General features: G+C 38.7%; 1 protein-coding gene across 4 annotated transcripts in view; it reads left to right on the plus strand.

Annotated features, from left to right (window-relative positions):
- Window positions 1-18230, plus strand: part of nin (ninein) — a 70827-nt gene that overhangs the window by 10210 nt on the left and 42387 nt on the right. For all 4 annotated transcript variants that reach the window (XM_002936591.5, XM_004917168.4, XM_004917167.3 and 1 more), the window contains exons 2-4: window positions 1771-1974; window positions 8655-8736; window positions 17118-17284. In XM_002936591.5, coding sequence (XP_002936637.3) covers window positions 1792-1974; window positions 8655-8736; window positions 17118-17284 — 432 coding nt within the window. In that variant the 5' untranslated portion in view covers window positions 1771-1791. The remainder of the gene's footprint in view (window positions 1-1770; window positions 1975-8654; window positions 8737-17117; window positions 17285-18230) is intronic.

Consider the following 18230-nt stretch of genomic DNA (forward strand, 5'->3'; position numbering starts at 1 on the left):
GTGTAAATGGACCTCTCACTGTGAGTAGGTTCTTAACTCTAACAAGATTTTGATCTATCCACCATTGGAATAAGCGCATTTGATGTCCCGGGGTAAATTGGAGGTGTTTAAATAATGGTGCTACTGGGGTATGGGGAGAATATAATTTATATGGTGCTGTATAGATATCCCAAATTGCCAAAGAATGTCGCAAAGTAGGTCTAGTGATAGGTCGTCTATGCATCACTTGTGTCCAAAGCAAGGATTCTGCAGTGTAGGGGGCTGCCATATTGTTTTCTAGGTGCACCCATAGAGGAGTGTAAAGTAAAGTATTGTTGGTGTGTTGAAAGTGAATATGTGTCAATTGGGCGGCTATATAGTACTTACAAAGATTTGGGAGTCCTAGTTAAGGAGTCAATTTTTAATGTCTGTGTGGGGGTACCTGTACATAAAGGAGGAGGGGGAATCATCCCCGTTTTGTTCTACTTTCTAACCTAAAACATCAGGTTTGGAAAATATATGGTACTGCTGTCTGTGACATACCAGGGATTAAAATTATGTTATATTTGTTTTGTAAATTAGTTTGTATTTATATCCTTAAGATAAAAATGGTCTAAGTTCAACATGTTTTCAGAACATTTTTATACAGCCAAGTTTGGCTCTGAGGAGTTTTCACCATCTGCTTTTCAAACTGTTACTTCAGTTGAAAATGGCAAGCAGTGGGTTTGTTCCAGAATTGGATAGATTTTATGTCCTGTGCCAAAGGTGTGTGCTGTGCTATAATGTATTAATGAGGTTGTACAAAGCTTAGAAGCTGTGATTTGCCTCTGCATGCCTACTACATATATAACACGGTTTGTTTGGCGTCTCCTCAAACAGTTGGAAGGATCCAGTTTTCAGCACCATCTTTGATTTTTTTGTTAATAATTATCACAGTGGGAAAATAAATTAAAGGCTTTGGATAAGCCAGGTGGAAAAACTACTGTAGAAAAATAAACAGATATTTGTTTTAGAAAGATACTGAGGAAAAACACAGGATTCTTGTCTATTTCAGGAGAATGACTTCATTATGATTGCTAATTACGCTGCATGTTTTGGCAGTTGATCAAATCTTTTTTTCAAGAAGCTTTATGTGCTAGCATAATCTAATCAAGGAGACAGGGAATAAAAAGAGAAACATCCATCCTTTAATTCTGCGTGCTCTATGAGCATCAAATCCGTGCTGTGGGGGAAATAGGAATTTTCTCTAACCCCACCCCCCCAGTAAGTGCTTTAAAATGCCTCAGATGTAATTTCTTCAAAATGACTAAATCTGAAATTTAGGTTCAAAAGCTGGCTCAGCTTTGGTCTGTGAGTTGTATGCCTTTTACACTGGCCATTGGAATATGTGGTTTCAACAGGGATAAAAGCTTCATGTACAACTATGAACTATAACCCCCACCCCCATTCTGCATGTATCCAAGGAACTTACAACCTCCCCATCCTCCATGTGAAACATGAACATTTCAAAGGGCATGACAGCATCAAATAACCACTCACTTGTCCCTAATAAATATTCACATTGCATATTTAGTACCCAAGTGCTTGGATCAGGGCAAACAAGAAATCCTTATACATATTCACATTTCTTCATTTCACATGCCCATTTCAGACTTCTATTGTGAGAAAACAAATGTAATCTTTTTTCTTTAAAGCGTGCATTCTTACATAAATCAGTTAGTCAATAAAAGCTGTCAAGTTACCACTAAAATTATTTTTCTAGCAGATACTAATTAATTCATTCTTTTTTAGGAAACTGTGGTGGACTATGGGATGGATGAAGCTGAGCAGGACCAGTATGAAGCCCGACTCAAGGAACTTTTTGACAGCTTTGACACTACTGGTACTGGATCTCTGGACCAAGAAGAGCTGACTGATCTCTGTCATATGCTCCAGCTTGGGGAAGTGGCACCCTCTCTACAGCATGCCCTTCTGCAGGACAATCCTCTAGGCAGAGTAAGACAATTTAAGCAAGGGGGTTATGGTATTACATTACTCTTTTCTATATGATACAATAATGTAATGATATAAATTAGATCCAGCTACTCAGCAGGAAGACTTATTTTACTTCTTGTGGCATAGGACACATAATCCAGCAGTCTACTTTTCCATGCAACTATGATCTGTCAAGGATTTGCTGGCGATTCTCATGTTAGTCAAGGGGTTTGACTTCTGGAGCGTTGGCTCAGCATTTTTTGGCTGCTTAAAATCATGTATTTTAAAAAAAAAAAACAATTACCTTTAAAGAGCTGCTTTAGTCACAGGTACAGCCAATACAGCAATACACAAGAGCAGACCGATAAATACTACCTGTTAATTGGTTGCTCTGGCTTAAAGGAGAAGGAAAGGCTAGTAAAGAGTTAATCTCAAGCTGCAGGCATACCTTCAGTTCTCTCTATAGTGCCCATATTTCTCCCGTTTAGATGATCAGAAGCCTCATAGGCTGGGGAAGCCATTCAAAGGAGAAAAGGCACAGGTTACTTAGCAGATAACAGATAAACCCCCATTATATGGGGCTTATCTACTAGTTATCTGCTATGTAACCTGTGCCTTTTCTCCTTTTTTCCAGCTTGAATGGCTGCCCCCATGATAACACAGCAGCTTATTTATATAGTAGCTTTTCTGTAGCAAAAACACCAGTTTTTTGCAGAGCAACAGCACATTATATTTTAATTACTTTAAAACACTTCAATTTTTTGATGTTACTGGTCCTTTAAATAATAAAGGACATTTTTTTTTTATAAGTGACAGTTTATTTAAGCTTATGATATATTTTACATTCTATTCTAGCAAGCATTACATTATGATAACATGAGAAGCTGTTATGAGCTGTTTGTATGTTGGCACTAAGCAGCCTTTGTCACTCCAGTTTTTGCTGGATAACTACTGCCTGCAGCTAAGGCCTTTGGGAATTGAAGTTCACTCACAGATGGAGAGTCCACAATTAATTTATGTTTATTAAAGGTTATATGATGTCAGTGTTTTTGTTTTTTAATGAAATCTCGGGGGACGTGATTTTTTTTACAGCACTATTATTCACCGTTACATCATTGTATTTGTATCTCTGGTAAAATATATTGTGATAGATCATAATGTATTTTTAGAGCTTACTAAGAAATACTTACTAAAAAATAAAAACTAATGAATATAAATTACAAGCTTTAGAAAGTAGAATGGATCACAAAACTTGGTCTGCTAAAATATTACAGGTTGTGTTTTAGTGCCTGAGTTCATGTGTGCTTTAGCTCCTTTAGGGTTACCCCTGTTTGGGAATCAGTCTGCTCGTCTGTACTGTGGCACTCACAGACAAAGAAAGATCTAGGTCAGGGGTAAAACAAAGCTAAAAATGGCATGATGGCTGATGTCACATGGGGTGGATTCTCCTGGCATATTTCAACCATCTGCTCCCATAACTTCTATTATCTTTAGCAGGAGTCATATAGAAGTTCCTTAAAAATATGCTAGTGTGAGTGACATAATACCCAAAAATGTCTTTAAATGGAAAAGCTTTGCTACAGTGTTCTGAATCTGTAGTATTTGAATAAAAATGCAAATAAATTCTTCTTACGCACTTTCTATTACACTGCTCTCCAACTGGTGGCTCGCCCCCCCCCCCCCCCCCCCCACCTGTCTGGCTGCTGTGACTACTCATCTTTGTGTAAGCTTTAATTGGTATCAGTACTGAAATGAACTGACCGCTGCATTTTTCACACCTCAGATTCAGACTGTAACCTCCTTCATTGTTCACACCATTAAGACCTTAGACTGTAGGCACCCACATTGTTCGCCTGTTCATACCTCAGACTGGAAGAGCAGGCATTGGGTCACTGTATGTACTGCAGTACAAACTGTTTATCTTGGAGTGGTCATGATCAGTTTACCCGCGTAGTCATGATAGGTTTCCTTGTCCCGTGACATACTCTGCCTACCCTATGCTGCCTGTGTGTGCCATACTATGCCTGAACTGCCTTTGTGCCATACTCTGCCTGCCCTATGCTTATTGTGCGTGTACCATACTCTGCCTGCCCTGCCTGTGTGCGCCATACTCTGACTGCTCTATGCTGCCTGCGTGTGCCATACTCTGCCTGCCCTGCCTGTGTGTGCCATACTCTGCCTACCCTACCCTTCCTGTATGTGCCATACTCTGCATACCCTACCCTTCCTGTATGTGCCATACTCTGCCTGCCCTACCCTGCCTGTGTGTGCCATACACTGCCTGCCCTTCCTGTGTGTGCCATACTCTGCCATACTCTGCCTGTGTGTGCCATACTCTGCCTGCTTTATGCTACCTGTGTGTGCCATACTCTGCCTGCTCTACTCTGCCTGTGTGTGCCATACTCTGCCTGCAGTATGCTGCCTGTGGGAGGTGAACCTGGCAGGAGTTTGTTAGCATTTGGAAATAGTGATTATATGGTCCCTAAGGTGTGTAATTATGTACTAGGGGTTGCTGTGTTACCCACAGGGGAGGCATATGGATAACTTTTAGAATGTTATAGGATGGGGGGGTCACTGACCCCGGCAGCCAAAAAACTTTTGCTCTTTGAGGCTACAATTTTATTGTTACGTTTTATAACTTATCTTTCTATTTAGTCCCTTCTATTCATATTGCAGTCTCTCATTCACACCCCTGCCTGGATGCTAAGGTAAACAAGACCTTAGCAACCGGATAGATTCTGAAGTTCCAAACTGCAGAGCTTATAAATAAAAAGCTAAATAACTGAAAAATGTCAAAAAATAAAAAATTAAAAACCAATTGTAAATTGTCTCAGAATAGCAATGTCTACATCATATAAAAAATTAATTTCAAGGTGAACTACCCCTTTAAGGGTGTGGCTTAATATGATTATTAATATAAATATTAATAATTTTCTCATATGAGTGGGGGGGATATTCCTGCAGTGAGCACTAACCATTTGTGTTTTTGCTGTGCTACCACCACTAATGTGGGTATGGTCTTAAAAGGTTTTGTGATACCATCGTTGTGGTCTGAAGTGGGTGTGGTTTAGAAAGGGGAGTGGTTAAATCTGCCTTTGATTATCGGCCCTCAGTACTACAGAAGTTGAACAGTTCTTCACTGTTACATGGATTGGACTGATTTGGGATCAATAGCAGGACTTTCTGTTTCTAGGAATTCTGTCACTGGTGTCGGTTTTGCATTGGTGATTTCTTGTTTGACATCGCTGCAACTGCCTGACAGAAAAGGCTGCTCCAGTACAGAGGACGTTCATGATTTGGAATTACAAAAAATATCACAAGTTGTGGCATTTGAATGATATTCTTATGAAGTACTTTACAGTTTGCCCACTGATTAGTACATATGTATGGTCTCATGTCTCACTCATAAATGTTTTGTTATCTGCTATTTACAGGCATTTTAAAGTCTGCGTTATTGTACTGGGATTATGGTGAAGTACTGTATTCCATGTTAATTTGAGTGGATAAGTCTAGACACGTGACTGACTGAACATACCTATAATTCTGTTATTAGTTAACTCATAACCTCCTTAATCAGTGACCCCAAACAGTAACCACCTCAGTTCTTATTGCAATGTTTCAGCCTGGAGGTAACAAGCTCTTGAGTTTTGCTTCTTGGAATATATGAAAAAGCTTTTAAGTAAATATTACTTACAATTAAAGGCGCTTTAAATGACTGCGGTGTTTTAGAAGTCTGAACATTCCCTTTTGCATTTCAGTTGTAACTTGTTTGTCAGGTGATGTATGTAGACAGCGGGATTCTAAAATGATTTTCAGTTTATTTATGCAGTTTATATGTATCTAGTTGCTAGGGTTTTGGGTCATATGACATGACCCTGAATTTGAATGGGTTAGTTAGGTATCATGACTTCAAGTCCTTGGAGAATAATGTTTAGCCCTTTACCTGTCATGCATTCTTGAATCTATAGGATTGGTTGTCAAATACCTGACTGCTAAGTATTATAGATTATTATGGGTTTTTCAGTGTTCCATGGATAATGTAACTTGCTTAGTGAGAGAAGAACTACACAGTCCCTGCTCTGGCTGGCAATGAACTACATAAAAACATACTCCAGTGGTTTCTTTTACTGTATTGTAGATGCCCTGGTATTGCAGCTGTCAGGGCAGGAATAAAGAAGACCAGAACATTTCCCCCAAAATTATGTGGGTGGGGGCCTAAAACTGTTGTGGGACCCAGTGACTTCTAGTTATGCCACTGGGTTAGCAATAGACAGAGCTAATGAAAACAAACAAACAAGCCACCAGTATGCCTAATGCCGCGTAATGTAATTTTCATGTTATATTCTATTGCTGTCTGAACAATTACTCTGTGTATTAAACAAATGAGATTGCATGGCTAATTTATAGCTGCCAACACAACATCAGACCCTTGCCATGTAGAATAATCCCTTTGGGTTGTATCTGATTTGGTCACGGTAAAACTGTCTGGCGATTCAGCAGCATAGGCCATCTGTCTTATATGCAGCTGTTTGGTAGTGTTGGGTGCTACAGATTAAGTGAGAAAAATGAGACAGCATTCTAGCATTGTCTGACTTTTTATTCTTCTTTATATCAGATGGGTTGTTATGTGTCTCCTAGTGTCCTTTCTAATATTAATGTCTGGATACAGATTGGACAACGGCTGGCTAGCGCATATTATTAGAATTCATTTTTCACTTGTTTTGGCAGCTACTTGAACCAGGATTCCTCAGGGTGAGTTACCCCTCCCAAATGCTGCTCAGACATTTATGGGTTGTCCTGCATCAGCCAAGGCATGTGGTACGTTTTGCAGCCACTTCAAGGCCCCGACAGCCTGGGGCGACAAACAGACCCGACTGTCTGGACTTATCTCTGTAATTCATGAAGACAGTCTTAAGCCTATCTGCATGTATATTGTGGGCCTAAATTATACAGCAGAAATGTAGGAATATGACAGTTATGTTTGATCGTGCAACAATCACATGCAGAGAAAGAAGACTACTGCTGCATCCTGGGGTGATGTATGAGAGCCGCTTATTTAACAAGAATAATAAGTAATGCCATGTCTCCATTAACACTTTATTTCTCTCTCTGGCTCTTCTGGGGAGAGAATGTTTAATATGCAGAGATAAAACATCTACTATGTCTGAAATTAGGGATTCTTGAGCTGCAGCCTCGCTCTTTTCCATAGCAAAAGCATGGTTGTTTGAACTTTGACCAGCTAAGCTGCTCGGCAGATTAAAAATAGCGTCCTCCTAGTTTCAATGGTCCAGGGGATATACCGAGGTTTGCTAGTAGAAAGATAAGAGGAGGGAGTAGGGCATGGCAAGTAACTAACAGTGCTCCCAAGGTTTATTGCTTGTTGTATTGAATGGAAGGTCTGTGATCTTCCTCTGTCTCTGAAGCTGTTCCCCTGCTTTGTTTCGTCCAAACATATGATTATCTTGCTTGCCCTAATTAAGTCATTTGGATGCATCAATTTCCCAGCTGCTGGGGGCAAACTCATGAAGAAGCAGGCAGACCAGCTGCTGTGTATGATGTGCTTTATCAACCCCTGATCTTCCCAGATAGAGATTATCATGAAAACTTACTGAACATTATGATTTCCAGGCTTTACCGGTCTCTAAAGTGTATGCTTAGCACTTCCTTTTGCACAACAACAGAGGATTTGGCACAAATTTCCTGTGGGCTAGAGTACCATTTACATTTGTTTTTGTTATCAAGCTTTAAGGGAATTGCTCCAGCTCAGTGTGACAAATTTATTAGACTCTGTGTGTCCTGTACAGTTAGGCACAATAGTCCCCAACTAGTGGTTCAGGTTCAACAAGTTGCTTGCCAACCCCTTGAATGTTGTCCCCAATGGCCACAAAGAAGGTGCTTATTTTTGAATTCCTGCCTTGGAGGCAAGTTTTGGTTGCATAAAAACCAGGTGTACTGTCAAACAGGCTGCCAGCCCATATAGGGGCTACCAATCATAGCCTTAATTGGCACCCCAGGAACAGTTTTCATGCTTGTGTTGCTCCCCCAACTCTTATACATTTTAATGTGGCTCATGGGTAAAAAAAAGGTTGGAGACCCCCAGTTTAACTGGTCAGAGTATGGGAACCAGGGATAATGCTAGTATCACTTTAACAACCACTGCTTTATATTTTATTATTCTTATTGTTCTTATTATTATTAGAAGGGAATCCCCACAAAATAACATTTTGCATAATATTTTACATAATAAAACATAGCTGATGCTAAAAAAAACTTTATTTATAGATGCTGGACAGACAGATATAATCTATAAATAAATATAACATATTCCCAATTTTTGGTTTTACTGGCCCTCTTTTACTACCTTAAAAATACATTGCTGTTTTTTGAAAGAGTCTATTTAACACTCACAGTATGAGTGTGTGAATTGTACAGCATGCTGTTTTCTGGTTAGCCTAATAACCTCTAGGTTTCTTCATTGTTTCTTTGAGTGGCTGTCTGACTGGTTTGTCAAGGATAAGTATACTCTTAGGAAAATGCCTCCATCAATTTTCAGTCTGCACATTTGACCTCAGGCCTTATCTTTCTTGCTTGCTCACCTTTTCCCCAGTTGTAATAGTAATAGGAGTAACCTTGATCAGATAGAGAAAACTGAAAACTGGGTTATCACGCTGTAACACTTTGCACATCTTTTTCTTTTATAGGTTCATTTTGACCAATTTAAAGAAGCTCTTATTCTTGTGCTGTCCAACACTCTATCAAATGAAGATGCCTTCCAGGAACCAGGTAATGCATCTCTCACTGCAATATATAATTCCAAAGAGAGGAGCCAAAACCCTATGCACTAATATACATTTCTTTACTGTAAAAGCCGAAATACACAATTGAAGATATACCTCAATGGATGCTCAGTTTAAGGAGAAGGAAAGGTGCAATCACTGGGGGAGTGCTGATTGTAATCGCTTACCTTATACCCCGGGCCGGGGTAAAAGGTATAGTTGAGAGCAAACCTCTCTCTTCTTCTGTTTTTACGCTGCTAGTGCAGTAGAGTGAAAAGCTGAAAAAAAAAAGTTTGCTTTTTCACTGCATGTGCTGGCTCTGGGATTCAGAACATACACAAGAAAAGAAAGAAAATCGCTCTATAACCCATTGCTAGCATTAGTTAAGATGCAGAATACATTAGCTAAAGCAATCAGTATGAAAGCTGCCTCCATTTTATGTATATACACCATACTTAACAATACCTGTAGCCCCATACAGAAATTCTTTTTATAGTAGGTGCATTATTTTATTCCCACAAGATCAATGGCCCTCTGGGTCAAGCTTCTTTCATTTAACCATTCCAAGGGTTCACTGTCACAAAAACACAGTGCCAGAACTTGCTTTGTTCTCTTACTATAATTGTAGGGTAGCTGGTGAAACATGTCAGGGCAGTACAGATTAGGTGGAGAATAAAACTTTAGTGCACACTGAAAAAATAGATCTCATAATAGAGGGTCTATACACTGTAGATATTTTAATAACAACTCATAACAAAGTTGCATGTGAGGAAAAATTTAAAATTCCCCACTGATTGTCAACAGATATATAGTTCCACTTCAAGATGACTTTGCATGTTGTGGGAAGGGATTTAGTTCCCATTTGTGATAAAAAAAACTTTATTGTTGCAGATCATTATTAGTAACAAGTGGCAGAGTTCCTGTTTGCGGTGTGTATTGCTACATACTTACAGTTATTTCTGTTCCTTGAGCTATTAATGTTCTTTGTTATACCCAGTTGAGATATTTGCTACCCCAGGCTTATTGAGCTCTTGATTTGTCAATAATTTCTGACCTGGATAAGGAACAGGGCAGTTGCTTAGTGATTGAAGGATTTTTCCGTTACAGCCCATAGACAAATGTACATGCTATAGCAAAAGTGCGTAAGCTGTGTTCTTCCAAGTTAATCATCCTTATAAATGTAAACAAACAAAAAGAAGTTTATGCCAAAGCAAACTTGGTTTTGCTTAGTAGCTTGGCGGCTATCATAGAAGCATTCTTAAATTTAATTTACTTTTTCTGCATTCTTATTGCAGTTTATTTTATAGATATTGGGCTTTATGTTAAGGTTGTAATGTGGTGTTTTTGGTATGCCTTTTATTAGTGTGTATGTGTGCTTGTGTTGAGAGCCTTTTTTAACAACTGGTTAGATTGATCAAATATGTGGCTTTGCAGTTTTGATACTGACAGCCCCCTACATAAAGTAAGTACATAGAGAAAAAATCAGATATAAACCATAATGGTATGGATTTCTCACAACATCATAGCGTTGTCTGTTTTTTTTTTATTTTTAATTACACTGCTTCCAGGTTTTAAAATTACCTTTGCTTAAAGGGATCCTCAACCCAAAAACTGTTTTTGCGAGTGATATTTAATGCTAAGCACCTTCCCAGAATATATTCATTAAAAAATATGTCAATCCTATTTGAATTTATTTGAAAATGTTACTCCTGTGAAAAGAAAAAAAAAAAAAAAATATATATATATATATATAGCTGTTTACATTCTCTGCACTCCTGTCTCTGATTGAAAGACCTGGAGAAGAGGGACTAAGGAATTGTATTTGGGTGGAGGACCACTTTAATTCTACATTTACAATTTGAGCCACCTGGATTGTAATAGAAATAGCTGAGTCAGGATTTACATCTTTGAACATATAGATCCAGTCAAATGTTACAAAGCTTCTGTCATTTACTATAATTTAATCATCAACCAAAATTTCCTTTGAATGTTGTGTAATGGTGGAACTGAAAATGAATGTTTAGTTTTTATGTGCCTGCCATAATGTATGTATGTATGTATGTATAACTTTATTTATAAAGCGCCACAAGGGTACGCAGCGCTGTACAGTCTTACAGAATACAAAATTACACACAGGGAGGACAAGTGATATAATAAATAAATACAATAAATACATATATGTGTATATATATATTATAAGTGCCATGTGGTATGAGACACAGTAGGAAGGAGGTCCCTGCCCCGTAGAGCTTACAATCTGAGTGGTAATAAGCATTCAAGTCTGTCTTTGTGATCCAGAGTATTGTAGCTGAAAAAACAGATTATTCCATGTTGTAATAAGGAGGAGTCATCCAGCGTAATCAGCATTGCTGTTCTCTTTGTTGGTAGAAAGGGGCTCATCTGTCTTAAGGAGGTGCTTCAGCATTAGAGATGAGGCATTCTTTGGCCTATCCCTTACTGTTCTCTTAAGTGATAAATCAAAAGACAGACAAAAGCTCCTCTGTGACCATACACAAGGCAACCTTCTATGTCCTCTTTAGATTCAGGTTCAATCAGCAGTTTGCAATTATGTGCTTTTAATACTTCTTGCCAGTAATTTGCTTGCTTATACAGTGTGTCCTGAAAATGTCCTCGCTGAATCATTTGCATCGAAGAGGATGTTGAAATTAGAGCTCAAAACAGCTGATTACTGCATTGTTAAGCATGTCTAGCGATCTAGAAGTGTAATTTATCTAACGTAAGATTTAATTCTAGATACACACAGGGAGACAGGCACTTCCCAACTGGATGTGTGGCCAACAAGCTAGCAGTAACCGGATGTGTGGCCAACAAGCTAGCAGTAACCACTTATATCATCACATTCTTTAAAGGGGTAGTTCACCTACAAGTTATCTTTTAGTATGTTATAGTATGAGCAATGCTTAGCAACTGTTCAATTGGTCTTTGTTTTTAATTTTTTTTTATATTTTTTAATTGTCTCCTTCCAATTCCTTTCAACTTTAAAATGGGGGGGTCACTGGCCCCAGAAGACAATAAACAGTTGCTCTGTGAGGCTGCAATGTTATTGTTATTTTATTACTTATTTTTCTATTCAGGCCTTTCCTATCCATATTCCACTATCTCACTCACACCACTGCCTTGGTTGTTAGGGTAATTTGGACCCTAGCAAACAGCTGCTAAAATTCCAAACTGGAGAGCTGGTAAACAAAAAGCTAAATAATTCAAAAACTAGAAGGTCAATTGCTAACTAAAAAATATCAGGGATCCCCAACCTTTTTTACCAGTGAGCCACATTCAAATGTAAAAAGAGTTGGGGAGTAACACAAGCATGCAAGTTTCTGAGGGTTCCAAATAAGAGCTGTGATTGGCCTACAGTAGTCTATGCTTGGCAGTACATCTGTTAAAGGCAATGTGCCTTTAAGCCAGGAATTCAAAAATAAGCAACTGCTTTGAGGCCCCTGGGAGCAACATATAAGGGGTTGGTGAGCAACATGTTGCTGTCAAGTCACTGGTTAAATTAAAGATGAACAACCCCTTTAATAATCAATTATAATGCGTGATGAAATAAGTGAACTGTACATACCTACACGAGATACAGGTGTTGTCTTGATTCTCTATAATGCTCTCTACCTGCAGTTAATTTGCACCTAATACACATACCCCCAAATGTAATAAAAGGCAATAAATTTGACCAGATGCAGTAGTTTACACTTTATTACTGCACCACATATCTTCATCCTGTTCAGTATAAAAACAAATTGCTTTGGCACTATAGGCCTTTAAGAAATTGAAATATAGCAAATTGAGAAAATGATGCCCACTCTGCAGGGAAAATATCATGGGGGAACAATTCAATGGTAGTTATTCCATGAGTGCCTTTATTGCGTAGGAAGAATTGAAGAATTATAAATACTGTAACTGGCTAAAGGTGGCCATACACAAGCCGTTGCTAGCTGCCGATATCGGTCCTTTAGACCAGTGCTGTCCAACTGGCGGCCCGCGACCCCCCTCTGTGTGGCCCCCCACCTGTCTGGCTGCTTTGATGGCTTACCTTTGTGTAAGCTTTACATGGTATCAGTACTGGCCCCCTGCATGGTTAACACCTCAGATTCAGGCTGTAATCACCCTGTATTGCTTAAAAATGTAATCCCCTGTGTTGTTCACACCTTTTAATCCTTGCATTATTCACCCTCTGCAGTGTTCACATCTCAGGCTCAGGCTGTAATAACCCACATTGTTCCCCTGTTCACACCTCAGACAGACTGTAGGAACAGTAGAAACGCACAAATAAACCCTGCACACTATAAAAAGAACATATACTGAGGGGGTACTGCAAGTAAAAAGTTTTTTAATATATAGTTATTGTGCAGACTGTAGGAGCAGTGCCAGCATTGTGTCACTGTAGGCTGCCTGTGTGTGCCATACTTTGCCAGCCCTATGGTGCCTGTATGTGCCATACACACAGGCAGGGTAGGGAAGGCAGAGTATGGCACACACAGGCAGGGTAGGGAAGGCAGAGTATGGCACACACAGGCAGGGTAGGGCAGGCAGAGTATGGCACACAGGCAGCATAGGGAAGGCAGAGTATGGCACACACAGGCAGGGTAGGACAGGCAGAGTATGGCACACACAGGCAGGGTAGGGAAAGCAGAGTATGGCACACACAGGCAGGGTAGGGAAAGCAGAGTATGGCACACACAAGCAGGGTAGGGAAAGCAGAGTATGGTACACACAGGCAGGGTAGGGCAGGCAGAGTACGGCAGGTTTTTGCTGTACTACCACCATTAATTTGGCTATGGTCATGCGATAACATGGGTGTGGTTTCAAGTGGGTGGGGTTTTAAAAAGGGGAGTGGTCAAAACTAGCTTCCCTTATCGGCCCTCCACCACGAAGGCCGGAAAAATTCCAGCCCTCAGTACCACAGAAGTTGGACAGCACTGCTTTAGACCAATTCAGCAGCTTATCTGCCCATGTATGGGCAAGAACGACAGGCCTGCCCGACTGACATCTGGGCTGAAATTAGGCAGATCTCGATCGGGCAGGTTTGATTTTTCTGTGGGGTCTTGTATGCTTACCGTAGAAGGACAGTGAAAGCCAACTAGACTTTATTTAGGTGAAAACCTAACACCCCCCCCCCCTCCCCAATATGGGAGATAAAGGACATCCAACCCATTTTTGATTCCCAGCAATTAATGATTTCCTCAGGCTACTCTGACTGCACTTAAAAGAAGGGTTCCCAGCTCTTTTATGTCTTGATTAGATAGGTACCACACTGTACCCCCTGCTGAGTTTCTAGATCTGTCTGCTCGGTGATAAGTAGAATTTCAATGAAATCCTGTTTTATTCATAGTTTCATTACTGATGTGAGGCAATTGGTAGAGTTAAGAGTTATTAGCTCCCTTTTTACTATGGCCAATGTGCAGAAGTATAGATTGATCCAAGGTAAACCTCATGTATTATTTCTTCTCTCACTATTGTAAATGACCGATATCAAGATCTGATTCCACTGGTATCTGCAAATATGAACCCCTTATGGACAATATCATTTAAATAAAAATGTATTGAGTGGCCCTACAATGGCCCCTGTGGACCCAGTTTAAATGTGTTACATTTACAAAGGCTCTTGCTATGTGTCCACCTACAAACTCTTTCCATTAGTTCAAGTGCCATAATTTTTATGCCATATCAGGAAATCATACAAACTTTTTTATAAGAAGCTATTAAGATTGCCACAAATCAATGAACCGTACTTGGAATATAATCAGAATGTGTTGTACTGCATTAGTAACAACCATCACCCCACTCTATGTACAGTTTGAATGTAAAATGTAGAAATCTATGCAATGTTTCCTCTCTGTTGGGTCCTGGCTATTGTTAACATTACTTGGGGGAAGTGTTTTTTTACTTTTTTGATCTCTCTTGGCTTTTGTATATTATAATATTTTCTTTTCTTTATTTGAATAAGGTTATTTTATGTATTATGCGTTTATAGTCTCAGGTTTAGACATTCAGGTCCATATTAAGAACTGCATCTTCTTTAGGATGGTTTTAAGACATCTTTTTTGTTTCCATCATACACTTCAGTGCCCTACATTTATTTTTTTAAATTGTACAGGAGAAATTTTATAATAAAATTGTGTTTTCATCAGCAGCCGACTCTCTTGTTTTTGTATCCAGTTTTGTATGCATGTATTTATTTTCCAGTTGGTGCATTGATCCTAGCTGAAGTACGGTGTTCACAGTACAAACAGTTTAATGGGTCCAGAGAATTTCAACTAAATAAATTGCAGCTTCATAACTATATAATAAATAATTCATTAAATCTATCCCCTTGGCTATAAGACCTCTGCAGAGTTTTAAAAGAAGATATTGCCTTAATATCATTTGATGATGGTTTGTGTTGTGTTCAAAGAAGGGTAACATCTGCCCCCACATTCAAGGCATGATTCATTATATGTCCTTTATTTTTTAATTATTTGCTCTATATGTTTTCAGTTAGTTGAACATCAGTAGATGTTGGCTTGTTTCTTTTGTTACATTCCCCTTTAGATTGTAAGCCTGCTGGCAGGGCCCTCCTTACCTGATGTATTAATTTGTTGAAAAAAATGTTGGCACTACATAGAAAAATTTAATAATAATAGCACTAGTTTTCACAACAATCCTTTGGACCCACTATGTTTTCTGAATATACATGTTTGCGTACCTCCTGAAAATGCTGCACCAGCCATCAATAGAGAAGCCACAAAAATGCCAAATCTGCACGAGAGAAAAAAGGGCTATATGCCACTACCACAGACACAACAGCTGGAATGCTAAGTGGTGCAATGTTCACATCTTTTAAAGCACTGCATTCAACTGTGGTGCGATATAAATAGATACAATACAGTAATTTAGGGAACACTTGTGCCGAGGCAGTGGTTCATGCAGGCTGTACTCTGCACCTTCCTCCACCTACCTGTTGCACAAAGTTGCTCTGTAGGGCGCAACACCCAGGGCAAGTTTTTCCATTTTTTGGCACTTTGCTTGAGGCCAACAGAGTCCAAAAAGCTTCTTTTTAGCACCTAGCTATACTTTTCAGCCTATGTGCAAACTGTAGGACCTGTGCTGTACATAATGCTGTTCATGTCTGGATATTTTGAGTGCACACATTGATAAAAAAACAACACTCCATTAACACACCCGGAATGGAGATTATCACACTTCCTTGTATCTGGTTAAAGGAAGGAAGTGATAGGAGATGGCAATGAGCCAGCAAACTGTGGAGTATTGTGCAATTCAGTATTAACCACATTTTGTAATATCATGATAGATGCTTGGAAACCAAAGAGGAAAAACTCTTATACTCTGAGATGTTATAATTATCACTATCCTTTATCCATATGGTGACATTATTATTATTATTATGCATTGATCAACAGAAATGTTACATCAGTAGACAAATACAATTGGAAAATAACCAATACAAACCTTGCTTGTTTTCGCAACAAGGTTACAGTGAATAAAAACCTTGTTGTAACAGTCACCCTTCCACAGTGCCATGAGTATTCACACACAAATTAGCCTTAACCCTTAAACCTAAAAGGGTGGTATATCCCTTTTTTAAATATTAATTCAGTGAATAGGGCTTGTAAATATATTTTTGACTATTGTTATTAATAAGAAATATATCATCAATAAGCATTTTTTTTAATTTCTTGCACTTAACAGGGCAAAAACTGAAAAAGATAGATTGTAAGCTCTTTTGGGCAGGGCTCTCTTCACCTCTTGTATCGGTTATTGATTGCTTTATATTTTACTCTGTATGTACAATGTATGAAACCCAACTATTGTACAGCGCTGTGGAATATGTTGCATTCTACATCTGATTGTAGTGATGACCTTGAGTGGTTAACCTACAAAAAAAAGTAGGTACCCTGCAGGTTGCGGGTAGGATTTTCGGATGTGGGCACAAATGCAGTTTGTGGGTCAGGATGTGGTTCTTATCTATTTTTCTTATATTATCTTCTATATTATCTATATTTTACTCCTTTAAACATTTTTCTACGGGTTGCGAATAAGACAGTTGTGAGTTGGGTCGGGTAGCAGGTTCCAGCAGGTATGCGTGTTGTGGGTATGATTTGTGGGTTGCAGTCCTTGGGTCCAGGATACAAAAATGGTTCAACGCAGGATTAGTATGGGGTGTAGGAAGTAATATTATAACCTGTGTTTTAATCTTGTGCAGCAGACCAGCAGATCACATTTTCTCTTATTTTGGGGGAAAATAAAGAATTTTTGTTAGGCACTACATCCACTTTTATGGGATTTAATTTACAAATAAGTTGTTAGTGTTTTGGTGCTTATTTAGCTGAAATGTACATATAAATTTATCATATTTATTTGAACCAATAGTTTCCTGTACTGAGGCCCAGCCCAAATACATTAAAGATGGAAAGCGGTATGGCAGGAGGTCTATGCCCGAACTTCAGGATTCTCTTGAGTTTGATGAAGAGACAGTGATTGAACCTGACGATGAAGGTACCAGGTCCTCACAGGTCAGCTCAAGAAACTGCGAAGAGGTACGAACAACATAATAATATATATTTTTAAAGTACTTATAACTAGGAATGTGATAAGTAACATAGTTGTATTTAGCATTTCCTAGGAATTCTCCTCTTATCTTTAAAGCTAGCATCCCCTTCCTGTTTCCCTCAAAGGATCAAGTGTACTGCAACTGATGCATTAATGTTTCCAGATGAGCATTTTTATGGTTGAGATGAACAATTGCTTCAAAATATATTCCTCTTCAAAAAAAAAAAAAGCAACTGTCCACTGACACCCAGATAGATGACTAATGAATTCATTCTTAATCTCACAATTTAAAGACCACCAGCCACATCCTGCTGTCTGAATCAGTAATGAGCTAAAAACTCAGGGAATACTCCAGCTATAAATGTGTATAGAATACTGAATGCGGAGACTTCGGAGTCCTATGGTGTATTCCCCATAATACAGGGCCTGCCAGGCGCAGCTGTTCATCACAATATGTTTAATTATATTACCACTTCCAAACCTCTTGCCCCTGGATTGCAGTTCATGCTACAGGGATATTTTATCATTTGAAAGCGTGTGAGAAGCAGGCAGTTTTTCTGGGTTTTAAATAGCATGCAGGGGATTTTACAGCCTTCATTTTCTGCAAGTAAATTATAATTTGACATGTAATTTAATGTTTTTTTTATTGCTATTATAGTTGATTCTTCAAGCTGTTCGCATATTGCCTAAACATTAATTTTATTCCTTTCTCATTAATATTTGAACCTATATAAGGAAAGAAAAAAAAATTAAAATGTGGATTCTTATCAGAGTGCAATAATAAAATTATCCATGTGTAGACAGAGTGAGCCAATTAAATGGTTGTGGCTAATAATGGTTATTGTTAGAGAACAAATGTGAAAGCATAACTGTGTAAAACAAAGAACACACACTGCTGAGTGACCATTTATTCAGTATGGATAATAGCATCCT

Source organism: Xenopus tropicalis, chromosome 8 (assembly GCF_000004195.4).
Source record: "Xenopus tropicalis strain Nigerian chromosome 8, UCB_Xtro_10.0, whole genome shotgun sequence".
Taxonomy (NCBI): domain Eukaryota; kingdom Metazoa; phylum Chordata; class Amphibia; order Anura; family Pipidae; genus Xenopus; species Xenopus tropicalis.